We start from the raw sequence: 21,214 nt of genomic DNA on the forward strand, positions 1-21,214 counted from the left end.
TAATGGGCAGCAACATTCTTTTGAATATTTGATAGAAAATATTGCATTATATGTTCCGATTAATAGAATTGGTCATTTCCTTGTATGATTCATTCATTTCATATACACTGAGCTATAGTTCATTATAGTTAAGATATGGAGAAACAATCATTTTCAGTCTCTGAAATGGAAAAATAATAGTGCATTATCTAATCGAGCATGTCACATGACCTTGTTTTGCGCACACTAACCCTTTTTCATAACTGCTTATTTGAGTTGTTTTATATCGTTAGTGGCATGATGGGACTTCTTGATGAGTTGTGCAATTTCTTGTAATCCAATAAGAAGTCCTGACAATGCTCAATCGACTGACAATTACTACTTTTTAATGGCGATAACCAGGCTAGAACAACTGCTGTAGTCAGAAGATGCAGAGAAAAACTTGCAAAATCCCATTGTTGCACCTATGAAGTGTTAGAGAATGGATGAAAGAATTGGTGCTTTTGCAACATGATCGTGAAGATGAGGTGAGGAAAGGTATTGAAGAGTGGCAAAGAATAAATAAAAGAATTCACATTTGTATAGCACTTTCATGAGCTCTGGATGTCCCAAAGTGCTTTATAGCCAATTAAATATTTTTAAAATTTAGTCACTGTCGTAGCGTAGAGGGACAGAAGGGAGAAGCTGAGGAAATAAACCTGAAGAAGTGGTGGGGATGGATCCGATTCTATGAACACATTTGAATCGCAGTAAAAAATAAGGCTGGCTGATGGTATATATTCCCAATACAGGTGGCTAACCTAATTAAATGACTGATTAAAAAGCTCCTTTCTAATGAATTTATAATTAACATTTTAAAATGTTTGTTCATTTGACCCTTTAACTATACATGAAAGTTCAAGGGATGGATCACGAAAGGTTAAACTTTTCAAATGTATTTCTTTTTACTAGGGACCTTAATGAAAGCTCATGAAGATTAGTTATTTAAATATAATTATCAAGTGCTGTAATGGCAGTGGTCCAACATTACTCCTGGCAGCAGGACTGTCCAAGACCATTAGGCAACTAAAACCAATTAAACCATGGGCTAATTTGACTTGTGCATGCAAATATATTTCACCTGAGTTCTGACAGTGATGAACCTTAAAACAATAAAACATAGTGCCTTTTGAAAGTAAGGTATAGTCTAAGGAATGCATTTGAATGTTACATTTAACATTTACCCTTTTTAATTTAACTCCTTTAACAACAACTTGTATTGAGATAATGCCTTTAATGTAATAGAACATTTCAAAGTGCTTTACAGGAGTGTGCTCAAACAAAGTATGGCACCAAAGCCAATTAGCAGGCATTAGGACCGTAAAACGTGGTTAAAGAGGTCGACTTTAAGGAGGAAAGAGGTAGGGAAGTGGAGAGGTTTAGGTGGGGAATTTCAAAACTTGGGGCCAGATGGCTAAAGGCCTTCAATAGTGCAGTAATTAAAATAAGGAAGGTTAAAGAGGCCGTAATTAGAGGAGCCCACATATCTCAGAGGGCTAATGGGTTGGGGGAGATTACAGAGGTGGGGAAGGGCCAGGCCATGATGAGATTTGAAAATAAGGATGATAATTTTAATTTTGTTAAATTGGGAGCCAGTGTAGAGAGCACAGAAGTGATGAGTGTGAGTTGAACAGTAGAGTTTTGAATGTTTTAAAAATAATCTATCATGAGAAGTGAGCGTTGCTGGCTTGGCCAGCATTTATTGTTCATCCCTAATTGTCCTTGGCAAGGCGGTGGTGAGCTTCCTGCTTGAATCACTGCAGTCCATGTTTACTTGACCATTCCACCAAGCAAGGGAACCAACGGAGTTCATTGAGGGGTGCAAGAGAGCATGTCAGGTGTAGCACCAAAATGAGCTACCAACCCAGTGAAGCTACAGCACAGGACCACAAATTGCTAAACAGCTGAAGCAGTACATTGAAAGATGGAGCTAAGTGATCATGCATCTTCAAATTTGGAGGGACCAAAAGCATCGAGAAGTGTTTCAGAATAGTTGAGGTAGGGAATTGGGTGATTTTAGAGGTCAAATGGGTTTTAATGATGAGACAAATATGTGGTTGAAAGCTCATTTTGTGGCCAACTATGACACCGAGGTTCCGAACAGTTATGTTCAACCTCAAACAGTTGCCAGGGAGAGGGATGGAATCGGTCGGCGGTTTGTGACAGGGACTGAAGTTAATTACTCGAATTTCCCCAATATTTAATTGGAGGAAATTTCTATTCCACTAGTACTGGATGTAGGATAGAGAAAGTGGGTGGGTCTAGAGAGACTGGGTGATGTGGTAGAGCTGAGTGTCATTAGTTCATGTGTTGTTGAGTGATATTGCCCAGGGGCAGCAGGTGGGAAATGGAAAGGGCCCAAGGACAAATACTTGGGGGTAGGCCAGGAGTAACTTTGCAGGAGTAGGAAAATAAATATTGATGACATTTCTCCAGCTATGATTAGCTAGGAAAGAATGGAAACTAGTGAATGCAGTCCCACCAGCTATATCCTAGAGGCCAGTTTAGCTCAATAGGCTAGACAGCTGGTTTGTGATGCAGAACAAGGCCAGCAGCACTGGTTCAATTCCTGTACCAGCTGAAGTTATTCAAGAAGGTCTGCCTTCTCAACGTTGTCCCTCGCCTGAGGTGTGGTGATCCTCAGGTTAAACCACTAATAGTCAACTCTCCCTCTCAAAAGGGAAAGCAGCCTATGGTCATCTGGGACTATGTTGATTTTACCTTACCTTTAACTATGATGGGAGGACAGTAAGACGTCCTCCATCATAACACCAGGTTCTGATGGAGGAGTGAAGTTAGAGGAAGGTGTTGTGATCAAATGTGTCAAAGTCTGCAAACAAGTTGAGAAAGATGAGGACGGGCAGTTTGCCTTTGTCACAGTAGCATAGGGTGCTGTTCTGACAAGAGCAGTACTGTGAGAGGGGCAAAAATCTGAATAGTGTGATTCCAATATAGAGTTCCAGGAAAGACTCTTTCAAGGAATTTGGAGAGGGGGAAGTGGAGTTGACGACGGTGTTGTACTTTGCAAGAACAGTGGTTTTTTTTGAGCGAGTAGTGATGATGGCACATTTGAAGGGGAAAGCAATAAAACCTGAAGAAAGAGAACCATTAATGGCAGAAGGTGCGTGAGAATAATTCCAAAATGACTACTTCAGATTACATTAAATGTAGCGGCACCACATGGTGATTGATGACACAATGTGTTAAACTTGGCTCATTGATGCAACCTCCCTCATCTTTGAGTTAGAAAGTTTGTGGATTCAAATTGCACTTCTAGACCAGAATGCCTAATGTAGACTGGAACCTCAGCACAGTACTGAAAGACTACTGCAATGTTAAGGTGCAGTCTTTCAGATGAAATGTTAAACTGAGGTCCTGTTTGCCCTGTCAGGCAGGCGTGATAGAGACCCATGGCGCTGTTCATTGTAAATAGGACTAGTCTTTTTACTGACTAATATTTGTCTCTCAACAAATGTCATCAAAAACAAATCGACTCACCACCCATTTCATTCCAATTCATGGGACCTTGCTGTGCACAAATTAGCTTTGCATTTCAGGGCAGCACGGTGGCGCAGTGAGTTAGCCCTGCAGCCTCACGGCGCCGAGGTCCCAGGTTCGATCCCGGCTCTAGGTCACTGTCTGTGTGGAGTTTGCACATTTTCCCCCGTGTTTGCGTGGGTTTCGCCCCCACAACCCAAAGTTGTGCAGGCGAGGTGGATTGGCCATGCTAAATTGCCCCTTAATTGGAAAAAATGAATTGGGTACTCTAAAAAAAAAAAATTTTTTTTAAAAAGCTTTGCATTTCTACAATACAATAGTGACTACAATTTAACAGTAACTCATTGGTAGTGAAATGCTTTAGGATGTTTTAAATATGTTAAGGGCAATATATAGGTTATTTCTTTAGCTGAAATCTTGAACCCTTTTCCGTAGCTGGACATTAATGTGTGCAGAGTTTTTGTTTTAGAGAAGAATACAAAATGAGTTGCCAAATATTAGCATGGTTAATGCCTTGTTTTCAAGCTTTGAATTATTTAATGACGTGGAGATGCCGGTGTTGGGATGGGGTGGGCACAGAAAGAGGTCTTACAACAGGTTAAAGTCCAACAGGTTTGTTTGGAATCACTAGCTTTCGGAGCACAGCTCCTTCATCAGGTGAGTGAACCTGATGACGGAGCTGTGCTCTGAAAGCTAGTGATTCCAAACAAACCTGTTGAATTATTTCATAAGAGCGCATGAGCCCTTTAGCAATACAGGGTTTGTTTTATGCCAAGGGACTATAGAGTGCAGGTCCATATCAACAATTGTTCGTTTTCTAAGTTTACTCATTTATTTGGGAATGATGCGAGTATGATCTTCATAGCATTGAAAAGTACAGCTTTTGACTAATAACTGTGAAGTACACCACGGTAGCCTGTCATAGTTTCAATTCTCATTAGGAAATTTCTGACCTCTGCTCAACAATTAAACTGAAATTTGGAAGTCAAAGTGAAATTAAACCTGTACTCATGGAGCTTTGCAACATACTGCATTGGCTCTGCCACCTGCATTGTCATCAAATTCATCACGAGTTCCAAAATGCCACATTTAAGCTAAGGCTACCAATGGTTGTGTTACAAATGGTGTGTTTTACATTGCATATTATTTTAGACGAGAATCTATTGATCACTATCATTTTATTGCAGCCTGTGTTACCACACACTGCAGTCTGCAAGATCTGCGGTGAGGCAGGAAAGGAAGACAATGTGGTGGATGAAGCAGAGAAATTTAATGCTAGCTTAATGGAATGCTCCATCTGCAATGAAATCTTACACCCAGGATGTTTAAAGGTATGCTTGATCCAGTAAACCTGACAGATCCTATTTTAAAACTACTAAAATCTTACATTTTTTAGATTGAAAGTATTTATAATCGGATTCATTTTTATGGTGTGAAAGAGTAAATGGTTATTATAAGTAGATAGATTTGGCCCATCAAATCCTTGCAGACTCTCAGCTGAACAATCTAGTCAGTCTCACTACCCCTGCTCAATCCCCGTGGAGCCCTGCAGGTTTAATTTCTTTAATTGCTCATCCAATTTCCTTTTGAGATCAATCAAACTTGCACTTCCCCCACTCTTGTGGACAGTGAGTCCCAGGTCATTACCATTGTTTGCATATAAAACAAAGTTCCTCCCCACATTCCTCTGCAGCTCTTGCCCAAAACCTTAAATCTGTGTCCCTTAGCTCTTGTGTCATCAGTTAATGGGAATGGATTTTCCTCATCTATCTTAGTCAAACCTGTCAGAATCTTGTAAACTCTTTTAAATGTCCCCTCGATCACCAAAGACAACAATCCCAACCTAACCTTGTAATTATAATCCCTCACCCTAGACCTTTTCTGGTAAATCTTTTCTGCACCCTCTGAAGGTCCCTCGTATCTTTTCTCAAGTGTGGTGACCAGAATTGGGCGCAATATTCTAGTAGTAGCCTAACCAGAGCTTTATAAAGGTCCAGCATAATTAATCTGCTTCTACTTATGGATCCCAAGATTCCATATGCTTTTGCTCACCACTCTCTGAATATGTCTTTTGTACTCCCAAGTCCCTTCTTTCCTGAGATGTGTTATGTACCCTGGGATAACATAGGATGCAAAAGATACTCCAGACCTTAAAGTTAGTTCAATCTGATTTATTGAACCAGTAGCACAGTTCTCTATGAGTTCGATTCTCTGCTAACCTAAATGTGGTTACTCTGTCTAACTGAACCAGACTAGCTCTTAGCCACGTGCTGGAGGTGTGATACTGTACATACACCCTGCCTCACTCTGTAGATGTTCATCAGTGGAAAGAGGCGGAGTGTGAGTGCCTCGTGCCTTTTATAGTGAGATACCACCCCTGAGTGTCCTGCCTGCTCATTGGTCATGTCCTGTTCTCTGTGTTCATTAGCTGCCTGCCTGTGCCTGCCTGTATATCATTATCTGCATGTCTGCTTATCATGACACCCCGCACCACTCTTTAGAACTGTGCTATTAACTCATGACACTTCGCTTTATTAAATTCCTTCTGACATTGTCTATCTATTCTCCTAGGCGATATGTCATGTTGCAGATGATCTGTATCAATCTTGCTGTTTGCTTCACGTTTGGAATCACTGGCAAATTTTGAAATTCTATTCTCTGTATTCCAAGATCCAAGTCATTTATATATAGCAAAAAAAGTGTTCCCAGTACAGACCTTGGGGGAACACCACTATTTACCATCTTCCAGTCTAAAGAATAACCATTTATCACAACTCACTGTTTTCTGACCTTTAGCCAATTCCTTTTGTCAAATTGAACACTGATCCTCTTATTCTGTCAGCCTCAATTTTGATAACTAGCCTTTTATGTGGTACTTAATCAAACACTTTCTTAAAATCCATATCGACAACATCCATCACAATCTTTCAACCTTTTCTGTTATTTAATCAAAAATTGAATTTAATTAGTTGAGCCTGATGTGCTTTTTACAAATCTATGCTGCCTACCCTCACTTAACTCAAACCTCTCGCCAAGTGTCTGATTTTATTTTTCCATGATTATTGTTTCTAAAACCTTATCAACTGTGATGTTAAACTGTAATTGCTAGGACTGTTCTGGTATCTTTTCTTGAACAATGGTGTCACGTTTGCCACTCTCCAATCTTTTGTCACTTCCCCATGGTTGGATGGTTATGGAAACCCTTCAACTATCTCAACCCCAACTTCCTTCAGCAACCTAGAATGCAGGACATCTGAACCAGGTGTTATGGGCCAGGGTTTAGATAATCCCAAAGTGTATCATGGAGTTCACCTGACCCACAACTTTTAATAGATTGTGGTATGGGGAGCACATGGCTCACTCTACAGATATGGTACAGCAGAAATGGACCAGTATTTTTAAAAACAAAACAATGTTTATTCTATGAACTCAAGTTAACCTTTTTAAAACAAACAGTGAATATCTTCGCAACCAGTAAATCAAATACACCCCCCAAAGAATACAACACTAAGTAACATGTATGCTGTCCTTTTACACCCAAAAGACTTGACAAACCTTTAAACAGAAGCACATCCGGGTTTACATTCAATAATGAAAACATTTATAATTCTGAATTCACCAAATGATTAAAAGATAGTCCTTCATGGCAGAGAGCTCAACAGTACAGCTGCTTTTTCTGACTTCAGCTGCAACACACTGAAAAGACAGACACACCCAAGCTTTTCTCAAAGTGTAACTAAAAAACAGAACCAAAGCTCAGCTCCACCCACACTCTGACATCACTGCAGTAACATGAGCAGCTAACCATTTCTTAAAGCGACATTCTCATGACACAGGTGATTTATCTACCCTAAGCATAGCTGGTTTTGCTAGTACATCCACAGCTCTCAATTTGCACCCTATCCATTACTTTTACTAACTTCACTTCTGTTGGCATTTTGTTAGATTCCTCTTCCTTAACAAACACCGATATAAAGTACTCATTGGGGATTTTCATAGTGACTTCATTGCAGTGTTAAAGTAAGACTACTTGTGACACTAATAAAAGATGATTATTCTAGTCTTGTCCTGTACCTCTAAGCATATATCATCATTTTGTTTCCGAACAGGACCCATTCTACCTCTTACTACCAGTTTATTAATTGCATGCCAGTAGAAGTTGATGATGTAATCATTTGTCACAATAGTGAACATTGCAATGAGAAAATAATAGAAATCTGTCATGAAGTAATTATTATTTTGAATACCTGACAAAATATGGAAATTAAAATTGGTAGGTTTTATGTCTTGCAAGTGCTTCATTCAACCTCTGAGAGAGTCTGACTATAACTCTATAATGAGACTGCTACCCATATAGCGTACATTTGTTCTGCATGTAATTTAGTGGTTTCCCAGGACCATAGACTAGAGTGGAGTGATGCTAAATACCAATCATTGCTGATACTTGGAGTTTCTTGTAGCGGATGACGGACAATTCGCAGCTTCCAATAAGCAGTTAAATTTAGACTATGCAAGTGGTAGTTGTTTCATTTCTGGAGGGCAGTGTTAGAATTAAAGGGCAAATTTTACAATGGTGCCTGTCAATGTGCTGGCACATAAATGCTGGGAGTCAGTTGAGTTGGTAGGAGTTGAGAAGCAAAAAGAAGATTATCACATTACTGAGATATTCTCTTGGTCTCCAAATAAGTGAGACAGAGACGGAGGCAAATCTGCAGGGAAATTTACCAGAATGGTTTCAGGCATTAGGGATTTTAGCTCCAATGTTAGGTTGAAGAAGCTGGGGTTGTTTTGCTTGGATTAAAGGAAGTTGAGTGGAGATTTAGATATGGTAAAAAAAGAAAAGCTGTTCCCATTAGCTGTGGTGGTACAAGCACTAGGGAACACAGGTTTAAGGTTTTGGGTGAGAGATGCAGAAGGGCTGTGAGGAAAAGCATTTTTATGTAGTGAGTGGTAATAACTGGGAACTCACTGTCTACCAGACTGGTAGAAGTGGGGACAATGAATGATTTCAAAAGGAAATTGGATGGACACTTGAGGAAATAAGCTAGCAGGACTATGGAGCGAATTGATTTTCACTGCTGAGTGCCGGCAGGAACTGATGGGCTAAATGGCCCCTCTGTACCATACATAATGATTTTGTGACTCTTGGACTCACTCCTGCACTGAGATCCTTTGGCAACATTTGCTGTGGATACATGAGAATCAAATTAAATGTTCAAAAGCTGTGAAAGTAACATTTGTGCTTGATGCTTTACATGGTTTGTCACAGAAGGCATATATAAAATGGTGCTTTTGAGAATGAGATCCTTCTGGATGTGTTCAGCTTTTATTATGAAAAGGTTTTCTTGTTCTGGTATTCAACTTGGTGGGTTTTTATTTATAAATACGTTAACCATTTTCTCATCTGCTTATGTTAAAAACTCTCTGTAAACACACTAAAATTGTATAATAGACATGCCTAAAAGAAACTCCTGTTGCCAACTTGGACACAGCAGAAGGAGTTTACCAAGAGTGTAGGCAGTCAAATGTGCCATGAAGTGAGATCGGTACAGCCTACTAAAACTACATGCCATGCCTTCATCACTGACACTACATCAACAAGTCTTGGAACATTGCCAGGATATAGAAAGCCTGCAGTCCAGGATATAGAAAGTCAGCCTGCCCTGAACTTGTTTGTATTTGACCCTTTTCACTTGAGATAAGTTTGCAGTCATTTACTGCATACATTGTTTCACTGATGCTTTGTTAAAATTTGGACTAATTTTGATATCTGCCATGTGGAAAGGAGCTAAGATTTCTGAATGTTACAGCTGGTCAAGAAAGGTCATGTGAGCAAGAGTTTTGCATGTTGCTTGGGATTGAACAGGCTGCATACATACATTTAAACATCTTATGCAATGTTAAACTTTTCAGCAGATTAACTTTGTGCTGTGAAATTGAGCTGAGTATTGTTCAACCTTTCATTCAAAACACAGCCTGTTCTTTTATGAAAAAAAACCATCAATGTAACTAGTTATTTGCCTGGTGTACAATTGCACATAGCAGATATTGATGACATCTGTTCTAGTTACCTAGCCATTTTTGATCTTCAGTTGCTTTGGTATTTGCCGTGCATCTTTTTTATATTTATTTGTTCATGGAGTATGGGCGTTGCTGGCAAGGCCAGCATTTGTTCTCCATCTCTAATTGCTCTTGAATAGGTTTTGTGTGTGTATAATACACATTTTTTTACTATTAGGTGGAAGAGTCTGAAGGACTTATAAATGATGAGTTACCAAATTGCTGGGAATGTCCAAAGTGTAACCAGGAAGGAAAAACAGGCAAAGTAAGTACTGATTTCTTTAGAAAAAAAATACACAATCAAAAAGAAATACCAAACCTAATATACACAACTGAGATGATTTTGAGGACCATGTTAATTTCTGATGAGGAATTATTTGAAGCTAAATGACAGAAATAAATTCTACTTGTTGCAAAATATTTTTTTAAAATATTTTTATTAAAGTTTTCATTTTATAAAACACAAAACAAACCACACAAACAAAATACAATCCCCTTCCCTTGAAGAGGAAAAATCCCCCAACCCGAGACCCCTCCCTACTACTGTGACCAAGTCCTAAAGATAAAAGACAAATTTCGCCATCGCCAGCTGGCCCGAGTCCAAGACCCAACCAAAGACAACCACCAACCCCGCCCCTAGAACAAGACACTTACAAGCCCTTAGTCCTAATCAGAACCCCACCCCCACCCATAAGCCTGAAAAAAAAAAAGCTTTCCGGAAAAACAACTCTTTCATCTCTTTCCCCCACCAAACAAATGAGTTAGGCTCACTGAACCCTGTTCAAGCAGGTCCAACAAGCCGCAGCCCACCCCCACTCCTGGTCACTAGCTGAAACTTTACAGCTAGCAAAGGTAACCCCTCACCCAGGGTGTATGCTCAAAGAACAAAGAAAAATGCCGCCTCCCAGCCCATACCGGCTACGGATGAGCAGCCACAACCTACAGTACTTAAACTATTCCCCCAGGGGACCATATATCCCATTGCCCTGACCACTGCCCCCCTGACAATCATCCCAAACATACAACAGATGCAAACTGCAACTCCTCCCACTGTCCCCATTAAAGCCCCAATCCAATCATTTAATCCAATCCATGCTACTTGACAAAAGTCTCCGCCTCCTGTAACGCATTGAAAAAATTATGTTTTCGATCGAAAAGTCACTCTCGCCATCGACGAGTGCACAGCTCCAAACCGGACCCCGTTCCTGAATAGACTTTGCCTTATTAAAAGTCGCATGCCGCTTCGTCAACATCACTTCACCATTCCTGGTATATCTTGATGATACTTCCTTCCCACCTCGAGTCCCGATCCACTTTGGCACATTGAAGAATCTGCTCCTTCTCCTGGAAGCTGTGGCATCCACTAATCACCGCCCACTTCAGCTCATTCACCTGTGGCTATCGCCGGAGTACTCAGTTTGCCCGATGCAACTCTGGAGGGGACAATCGCCCATCCCCACCCCAAAAGCTTGGCAAACATCTGAGAAAGGTGCTCGGTCGGCTTAGGGCACTCCACCACCTCTGGCAAGCCCACGATTCCGAGTTCTATCTCCTCGACCCGTTCTCCAAGTTATCCACCTTTGCCCTCAAGAGTCTTGTACATTTTCTCCACTAGCAACATCGCAGCTTCCAACGAGGCGATTCGATCCCCATTCCGCGACAAGGCTGTTTCCACCCCCCTCAGTGCCTCTCCATTCTCTGTCACCGCCTATGAGGTTTTTTCCAGCTTCTCCCGTTTGGGCCAAGTGCCTCCTCAATTGACCGCTGAAAGGTTTTCGTCATCACCCAACCCTGCACCACAAAATGCTTCACAAGCTGTTTTTCAAACTTCGGTCCATCAACTCAGCCAGCGTTTCCACTGATATGAGCAGCCCAACCCAAGGCCAAGTCCACTGCCTTCCCTCCTGCTGAGCTTTCCGGCTTTGTCGAAGGACTACCCCCTGTAATTTTCTTGCCACGAACCTTCTTCATAGATTTCAACATATTTTTGTTACAAATTCCTTAGCCCCCCCAGGTTAGGTGGATTGGCCATGATAAATTGCCCTTAGTGTCCAAAATTGCCCTTAGTGTTGGGTGGGGTTGCTGGGTTCTGGGGATAGGGTGGAGGTGCTGACCTTGGGTAGGATGCTCTTTCCAAGAGCCAGTGCAGACTCGATGGGCCGAATGGCCTCCTTCTGCACTGTAAATTCTATGATAAACTATGATAAACCATACGATGAGCCGGAAATCCTAGAGAACCGGGTTAAAAAGTCCAAAAAACAAAGACCATAGTGCGACCTTCTCCCACGTCACCATCAGAAGACCTCCTGCTTGTTGCAAAATCTTACACAGATGTGCTTCTAATTTTCTCTGTGTATAATCTCATTATTTCATCTCTTCCCCCCCCCCCCCCCCCCACCAAGATTTTGTTCCCACACTCCACTTTATAGATCTGAGACAAATCAAAATATTTTCTTAATTTGACAGTCTTGTGGCTGTAGAAAAGCAAAGAAATTTATGTAGTGCAAATTTATTTTAGAAAAAAACACCAAAAAGCTCCTTTAAGGGCGGCACGTGACGCAGTGGTTATCACTAGGACTACAGCGCTGAGGACCCGGATTTGAATCCCGGTCCTGGGTCATTGTCCGTGTGGAGTTTGCAATTCTCCCCGTGTCTGCGTGGGTTTCACCCCCACAACCCAAAGATGTGTGGGTTAAGTGGCCCCTTCCCCCATCTTTGTCTTCAAGTACTCCAAAAGGCTAAAGTCTCACTGGAAAATGCGGTCACGGCTGAAGAACTTCTGCAACTTCCAGGAGCTCTGTGCGGGGAGGGACGATCAGACTTAACGTTTGGAGTCGGATATGACTCTTCAAAATCCCTGAGTTGGACTCAATGTTAACTCTGTTTCTTTCGCCATGATGCTGAGAGCGAGAAAAACCATGGGACTTGAGATCTACATTAAATGTTATAAAGTTGTGGTCAAAGTGAAAATTTCAAGTTATCCCTGTACCAGATGTCAGCCTCACAGATGTTGAATGCATATAATTAACGTTTACATTGGCATTATATTTATAGGTATGCTTGTATGGCATTGCAAAAAAAATGTTGAGCACTGTAAATGCACCATCACTCTGAAGAACAGTTGTATAGCAACACTTTTAAAATAATTTTGAGGAAATAAATGGGATATCATTATTATGTAACATTTAAAAGAACAATTTATGGATTAAGCCATGGCATAAGATTATGGTGATTGTTTTGAAAATGTGAGACTTTTCTTGCATGTGTAGCTTTGTACTTAAAAACAAAACACAAAGGATAAATGGATTAAAGTAAAATACATGTAGACCACATACCACACCAGGCAGCGCAGCGCAAGCTTCTCTGCAATAGCGGGTGGTAATGTGCGTTTATTCCCATTTCCGATCTTCATACAGAAGAGAGGCCCTGGGTTTAAATTCGCCTCCAATCTTCCTGGGTCTCTCTTAAAGGAGTTTAAAGAAGGTGAAGATGGAGGGAGACGGAAATCTGAAGATCTTGGACGTCCCAAAATGGAGGAATATCATCCTAACAGGCGGAAATCTGACGATGGTCTGGGGCTCAAACGAAGAAAGGAAAAGGATCTACCAACTGATTTGGGCCCAAGGAAAAAGGTATTGCAGTATTAGAAACACTTTTATTCAAAGATGTGGGATTAAAATGGCTAACAATTGCCGACATTTCATGTCTTAAGTATTCATTTAGATGCAAGTTTAAAGAACTCCATGGTGTGTGCACATTACTTTGCAAAAACATTTATTCTGAAATATGTTTCAGGCTCATGTATAGAGGTTTTTGGGAAGATAAATATTTTGTTTAGGTTGTCGCTTGTACTGACCTGAGATCCTGAGTGTTGGAATTAATGTGAATTTATTGGTTGGCACAGGAAATAAGTTATAGAAGTTCCCATTTTATCTTTATTAACATGCAGTAAAAATAATTAATTTTCTAAATTGGAATAGCTGTCTTCCAATTTGAACATACAACATTGTGGGTTTTAGAATATTCAAGTCCCCACATAGGATGATGCTCACCTTGGGATCAGAAGATAAACGATTGGAATGAACCAAAGCTAAAGGCATCTGTTGCAAATCAGCCATTCCTATGATTTGTGTATAAAACATTTGTGCAGCTAATCTTTTAGTATTGGCCTACTCTGATTTGAGCATTTTATAAAAATTTTTGTTTTTACAAACATTTTATTAATGCATTTATGTTTTTATAACAATAAAAGATACAAATACGAATGTAAGCATAGTTCAGTGCCTAACACACCCTAACTCTCCCCCCTTATTGAATCTGCTGGCAGTTTAGTTTTCTCTGAAGAAGTCGATAAATGGCTGCCACCTCCGAGCGAACCCTAACGTTGATCCTCTCAGGGCGAACTTAATTTTCTCAAGTCTGAGAAACCCAGCCATGTTGCTAACCCATACCCCTGATTTTGGGGACTTCGAATCCCTTCACGCTAGTAATATCCGTCTGCGGGCTACCAAGGAGACAAAGGCCAAAACGTCAGCCTCTCTCGCCCCCTGGATTCCCAGGTCTTCCGACACTCCAAAAATCGCCACCTCTGGACTTGGCGCCATCCTCGTTTTTAGTACCGTGGACATGACATCTGAAAATCCCTGCCAGAATCCCCTAAGCTCCAGGCATGCCAAAACATGTGGACATGGTTTGCGGGCCCTCCTGCACACCTCTCGCACCTGTCCTTCACCCCAAAAAACCTGCTCATCCGGGCCATCGTCATGTGGGCCCGGTGGACCACCTTGAATTGGACCAGGCTGAGCCTGGCACATGATGACGACATGTTGACTCTGCTCAGAGCATCCTCCCACAGGCCCGCCTCTAACTCCTTACCCAGCTCATCTTCCCATTTACGTTTTATCTCACCTATCTGGGTTTCCTCCCACTCCATAAGTTCTTTGTAGATTTCCGATACCTTCACCTCCCCCACCCCAGTTCTGGAAACTACCTTATCATGTACCCCCTGCGACGGTAGAAGCAGAAAGGTCGAAACCTGCCTTCGCACAAAATCCCTCATCTGCAGATACCGAAACTCATTCCCTCCCGGCAGTTCAAACATCCTCCCTCCAACAGGGAAAGCTCCCATCAATAAATAGATCCCCCAGCCACTCAAACCCTGCTCTCTGCCACCTCCGAAAACCCCCATCCATCCCGGGATAAACCAGTGATTACCAAAAATTGGACCCCCACACCGACGCTCCCTCCACTCCCATATACTTCCGCCACTGCCCCCAGACTCTCATGGCCGCCACTACCACTGGGCCTGTGGAGTACTGGGCTGCCGAAAACGGTAGAGGAGCCATTATCAATGCCCCCAAACTTGTGCCCTTACATGAGGCTGCCTCCACCCGCTCCCACACTGACCCCTCCCCCACTACCCACTTCCTAATCATGGCTATATTTGCCGCCCAGTAGTAGTTCTTGAAGTTTGACAGTGCCAGCCCGCCTCCCTCGGCTCTGCTCCCAACAGTACTTTCTTTACTCACGTGGTTTTACCCGCCCACACAAACCCAGATGTCACCCTATTCACCCGCTTAAAAAAGGCCTTTGGTATAAAAATAGTGAGGCACTGGAAAAGAAACAAAAATCTCGGGAGGACCGTCATTTTTACGGTCCGTAACCTCCCAGCCAGTGACAACGGGAGCGTGTCCCACCTCCGAAAGTCCTCTTTCATGTGTTCAACTAAACGGGCCAAATTTAATTTATGTAGCTGCTCCTAATCCCGTGCCACCTGAATACCCAAGTAGTGAAAACGCCCTCCCACCACTTTAACCGGCAACTCCTGTTGCTATATTTACTTGCTATAAATATGGCAGTCAATAAGGTTGCCCTTCTTTTGTCTAGATATTGATATAATATGCTTTCAGAGTCACCAGGTATCAAATGATACCACCACAAGGTTCAACCGGATATCGATCAAAGACCCAACAACCAGTTAGTTAGTTCAAGTTCAATCATACTTTATTTACACACAAGATTAACTTATACATGCAACATAAAAACTACGAGCTGAATTACACCTAACACTATGACAACCTGTACTTAACTTCAGGCACCCGGCTTAGGTCAGAGGAAAAGTGGCCTTTGTTCAAATCTGGATCTGTTGGGTCTGGAGAAGTAACTGTGGTTCAGCTAGGCTCATCCGTCTAGTAGCGAGCGTTGAACTTGGACTTGCTTCTTGTCGTGGTGCTACAGTTGGAGATGGACATTGCCGGAGCGCCAGGTCCAAAAGAGATCGAACACATGGCAGTGTCTCTCTTTATCCTTGGGGGGGTTTCGCGCTCTTTTGGGCGGTCCTTAGGTTTGGACCCAATAATTCGGCAGACTTCGATCACTGCCTTCGATCTGAGCCAATAAAGGGGCAGGTGCCTTGATGGCTGGGCGGTCATTGACCTTGCTGTTTATGCTTCCTGAGTAAAGGGAGTGGTGCCGATGTGTCTGGAATTGTATCTGATACCTGAGTATCAGTCCTTTGTCTTGGGGAAATGGGTCATTAGAATGCAAATCGACTGGGGGTTTCGATACTGTCTGGTTCTCTGCTTACAAATATACATTTAGGCTCTGAGCCTACCTGAATTTTGTATTGGCCATATTTCCCTTGAGTCTTTGCAAATGTCCATGTTTCTTTGTAAGTGGCCATCCCAGATGGCGACACTCCCCCAGTCTCCTCTCCTGCCCCCTCGCCAGGGTCACAAAACCTCACTTTTACCCATATTCATTTTGTACCCTGAGAACCGGCCAAATTCCCTTAAGATCCGCATAATCTCCCCCATCCCCCTAATGGGTCAGAAATATGTAGGAGTAGGTCGTCTGCATATAACTAGACCCTGTGTTCCACACCCCGGACCAGCCCTTCCATTCCCTTGACGCTTTCAATGCCATCGCCAATGGCTCTATAGTCAAGGCAAACAGCAGCGGGGAGGAGGGATATCCTTGCCTTGTCCCCCGATGCAGTCTAAAGTAGTCCTCGTACAGCAACCGAACCCAGTCAATAAAGCCCTGCCCAAACCCAAACCGTCCCAGCACCTCCCACAGATAATCCCATTCACCCGGTTGAAGGCCTTCTCTGCGTCCATAGTGACCACCTCCCTCCCCTCGGAGGGCATCATGATCACATTCAGGAGCCTTCTTACATTGGCTGTTAACTGCCTGCCTGTAACAAACCCCGTCTGGTCTTCCCCAATCACTCCCGGAACACAGTCCTCTATCCTCGAGGCCAGCAATTTGGCATCGGCATTCAGTCAGGAGATTGGTCTGTACGACCCACATTGCTCATACAATCCGCTTCAGGATCAATGAAATCGAAGCCTGTGACCTAGTTGGGGAAGAACACCCCGCTCCCTTGCCTCATTAAATGCCCTCCCCAGCAGCGTGCCCAGTATCCCAAAAAACTTATTGTAAAATTCCACTGGGTAGCCGTTCGGATCCGGGGCCTTGCCCGACTCCATGGCCTCCAATCCCTCTACTACTTCTACAATCCCGATAGGGGATCCCAATCCCTCCACCAACCCTTCCTCCACCATCGGAAATTTCAACCCTTCCAAAACTACCTCATCCACTCCACTCAGCTGGGGACTCTGACTCATACAGCCGACTGTAAAATTCCTTGAACACCCCATTCACCCCCGGTGGGTCCAAGAATGTGTTCCCTCCTCAGTCCTTCACTCTTCCTATCTACCTGGCCACCTCCCTTTTCCTTAGCTGGTGTGCTAGCATCTTACTGGCCTTCTCACCATACTTGTATACCGCCCCTTCCTCAACTGCCCCACTGCCTTCCCTGTAGATATCAGACCAAACTCCATCTGCAGCTTCTGCCGCTCCTTCAGCAGGACTATTCTATAAATTGGGTAAAGCGGGAGACACATCTAAATATTTTGTTCGGGCACTGAATTGGTGAATTCAGTCCAGTGAAATAGGGGGCGGGATTCTCTCAGCCCGGGGCCACGCCGCCCCGACACCGGCACACGATTCTCTGCAGAGCGGAGAATCGGTGCCATTTGCAGCGACATGGTTGGCACGGCGACGGTCACGGGCCGCTCTACGTGGCCGGCCCGCCGTTTCTCGGCCCGGAATGGGCCAAGCGGCCGTCGTGAAAATGGCGAGTCCCGCCGGCGCATCCACACTTGCTCTCAGATGGCGGGACCTCAGAGTGGAAGGGTCGGGTGGCGGCCTGTGGGGGGGTAGGGTGGGTCCGACCCCAGGGGGGGGCTCCGATGTGGCCTGGCCCGCGATCGGTGCCCACCGATTGGCGGGCCGGCCTCTCTGGCTGGGGGCCTCCTTTCCTACTGTTATGGGCCAGGGTTTAGAGAACCCCAAAATGTATCATGGAGTTCACCTGACCCACAACTTTTAATAGATTGTGGTATGGGGAGCACACAGCCCATTGTACAGGTGTGGTAGAGCAGAAGTGGATGTATTTTTTAAAGCAAAACAATGTTTATTCTATGAACTCAAGTTAACTTTTTTAAAACATACAGTGAACATTTAGCAACCATTCATTCAAATACAACCCCCAAAGACTACAACACTACGTAATCCTTTAAGCTTTCCTTTTAACATCCAATAGACTTAAAATACCTTTTACCAGAAGCGCATCAGGTTAAAGGCACCACTGTTATTAGTTTTAAATCACCAGGATTGATTTATAGTCTTTAGATTACAGAGAGAGATTCATACACCTTCTGGCTGTGACTGCAGTTATCCAGCTCTGAAAACGAAACTAAAACACACCTTGCAGCCTGCTCAAAAACTAAAGTAAAAGCTGACAGACAGCCCAGCTCCACCAACTTTCTGACATCACTGCAGTAGTAAATACCCATTTCGTAAAGGTACTCTCACTACAGATATTTATATACATACCCATTTATAAACACCCATTTCTTGAAGGGACTCTTACATGACACCTCCCCCCAAGAAAAAAAATAAACCATCAACTTCAAGATGGTTTCATTTTTCACCTTTTCACTATCCTTTAAGAAATGCACACAGTAAATATACTTTTTTGTTTCAAAAAACAACACCCGCAAACAGGTATAATAATATAGTCCTTTTTTTTTCTTCCTCCAACTGAAATCCTTCTCGATTGACGGTCTCTTTGAACAAGAAGGTCTCTGCACGATCCGTCCATTTCTCTACGCCTCGGCATTTCTCTTTAAAGTCAGATACTTTAGTTCAATCTGATCACAGAGTCCCTTGTAATTCTCCAACACAGGAGCATTGGTTATCACAGCTTTCAGGCAGTTAAATGCCTGTTGAAAGTCTGCTGTCCATTGAAATTTTCGACGTTTTATCAGCAAGTCCATCAGTGGAGCAATCACGCTACAAAATATTTGCACAAATGTTCGGGCAATCCACTCATGCCAAGAAATCGCATTATTTCCCTTTGTCTCGAGGGCAGTGAAAGCACCTCAAGGAAAGTAACTTGGGCTTTTCCAAATTCACTTTTGGCTAGGTTTATCACCAAACCCGCCTCCTGAAGTCGATCAAATAACTCCATTAGATGTTTCAAATGTTCTTTCCATGTCTGGCTGAAAATTACCAGATCGTCGATGTGTACCGCACAATTGGGTAATCCTGAAACGACTTTGTTAGTTAACGTTGAAATGTGGCTGGGGCGTTTTTCACGCCAAATGGCATAACTTTGAATTGGTATATATGGGGCTGGTTTAGCTCACTGGGCTAAATCGCTGGCTTTTAAAGCAGACCAAGGCAGGCCAGCAGCACGGTTCAATTCCTGTACCAGCCTCCCCGAACAGGCGCCGGAATGTGGCGACTAGGGGCTTTTCACAGTAACTTCATTGAAGCCCACTCGTGACAATAAGCAATTTTCATTTTTCACCATCTGGAATCACAAAAGCTGAAATCTCCTTCGCCCTTTCGGATAAAGGTACCTGCTAGGAGCCTTTAAGTAAATCCAGTTTGGAAATAAAAACTGATTGTCCCACTTTCTCAATGCAATCCTCCTAACGTGGGATAGGATAAGAGTCCGTTCTTGTAACTGCATTAACCTTTCTATAGTCCACACACAACCGTTGGGTACCGTCTGGGTTTGGTACCATCACAATGGGTGAACTCCATTGGCTGCAACCCACTTCAATTATGCCATTTGTAAGCATACTCTCAATCTCTTTGTTAACCTGTGTCAATTTTAACGGGTTAAGTCTGTATGGATGTTGTTTGATTGGAACAGCATATCCCACATCTACATCATGTATAGCCATTTTAGTACTTCCGAATTTATCTCTACAAACTTGCCCATGTGATGAACATAGAACATACAGTGCAGAAGGAGGCCATTCGGCCCATCGAGTCTCCACCGACCCACTTACGACCTCACTTCCACCCTATCCCTGTAACCCATCACCCCTCCTAACCATTTTGGACACAGATATTTATATACATACCCATTTATAAACACCCATTTCTTAAAGGTACTCTCACAAGACACTATGCACCAACCCCTGTAGTCCTGCGCCATGTTGCGTCAGGGCTGGCACGTTGAAGGAAGCCACTGCGCATGCGCGCTTTGGTGCCGGCGCCACTGCGCATGCACGGATCCCACGGCACCCAGTTCGCTCCAGTGCCGTGCTGGACCCCTGTGGGGGCCAGAATTAGTTGTGGGGTTGGCCTGTTCATGCCGTCGTAAAACACGACGGCGTGGACACTCTGCCGCGGGATTAGAGAATCCCGCCCAGGGCTTTTGTAAACTGAGAATCTGTAGGAATTTTCAACTTCAAAGCTCTACGGGGTGTAGCCTCTGATTTAAAAAAGATTTGTGATGAGAATAGGGATCTTAGTCAGAGCTAACTGCCATGTCTTTCTGTGTATTCCTTTCTGTGAAGCCAAGTGCCAAGCTATTTGCACAAACAAGCTCTGTCTGGAAACATGGCTTGCCATGGAAATGTTTGTTTGAAACCTTGCAGTGTTTGAAGCCTTGCATTGTTGATCCTTCTGCACCATCTATCATTACTGATGTCTTCTAAAACCTTAGATTTTGCTATAAAAGCTAAATGTGACAAAGGAGAAAGTCTGAAGAATTGCTAACTTTTTAAAAAAATCACGTGCTTAAATCTGGTAGGAATATTGCATTCAGTTTTGGGTTGACATGATGTGCAAAGATCAAATATAAATTTATTGTCATCGTTAATATGCATTCACATATTGAATTGATATTAAACCCATCAGTTGATATGGGCATTGTGGATGAACATGGCGGTGTGCAAGTGTCAGGCAGTAAAAGAGCAAATGAATTAGAAATGCAAAATATTGAATTCTATCAGGCAGTGGATTAGCTGCTATACTTCAATGGACAAATTACTTCAGCGTTTAACACCAAGGCATTGTCTGCCTTAGATGAGTACATGAGTCCAAATATGTGCAGGTTAGGTGGATTGGCCATGCTAAATTGCCCCTTCGTATCCAAAAGGTTAGGTGGGGTTACTGGGATATGTGGATAGGGTGGAGACATGGTCCTAGGTAGGGTGCTCTTCCCAAGGGTTGGTGCAGACTCGATGGGCCAAATGACCTCCTTCTGCACTGTAGGAATTCTATTAGCAACCAGAATTGTACAACTTTAGTAAGCTCATTAAATGTCTAG

The 21,214-nt window shown here is 43.0% G+C and overlaps 1 protein-coding gene across 3 annotated transcripts in view; it reads left to right on the plus strand.

Moving 5' to 3' along the window:
• The window catches only part of LOC140386692 (lysine-specific demethylase 2B-like), a 313,645-nt gene that overhangs the window by 108,569 nt on the left and 183,862 nt on the right, over window positions 1-21,214 (plus strand). For 2 of the 3 annotated variants that reach the window (XM_072469251.1, XM_072469253.1), the window contains exons 3-5: window positions 4,704-4,847; window positions 9,755-9,841; window positions 12,993-13,208. In XM_072469251.1, the coding sequence (XP_072325352.1) occupies window positions 4,704-4,847; window positions 9,755-9,841; window positions 12,993-13,208 (447 nt within the window). The remainder of the gene's footprint in view (window positions 1-4,703; window positions 4,848-9,754; window positions 9,842-12,992; window positions 13,209-21,214) is intronic. The other variant, XM_072469252.1, reaches the window with a different exon arrangement.

This window comes from Scyliorhinus torazame, chromosome 12, assembly GCF_047496885.1.
Source record: "Scyliorhinus torazame isolate Kashiwa2021f chromosome 12, sScyTor2.1, whole genome shotgun sequence".
Lineage (NCBI taxonomy): Eukaryota > Metazoa > Chordata > Chondrichthyes > Carcharhiniformes > Scyliorhinidae > Scyliorhinus > Scyliorhinus torazame.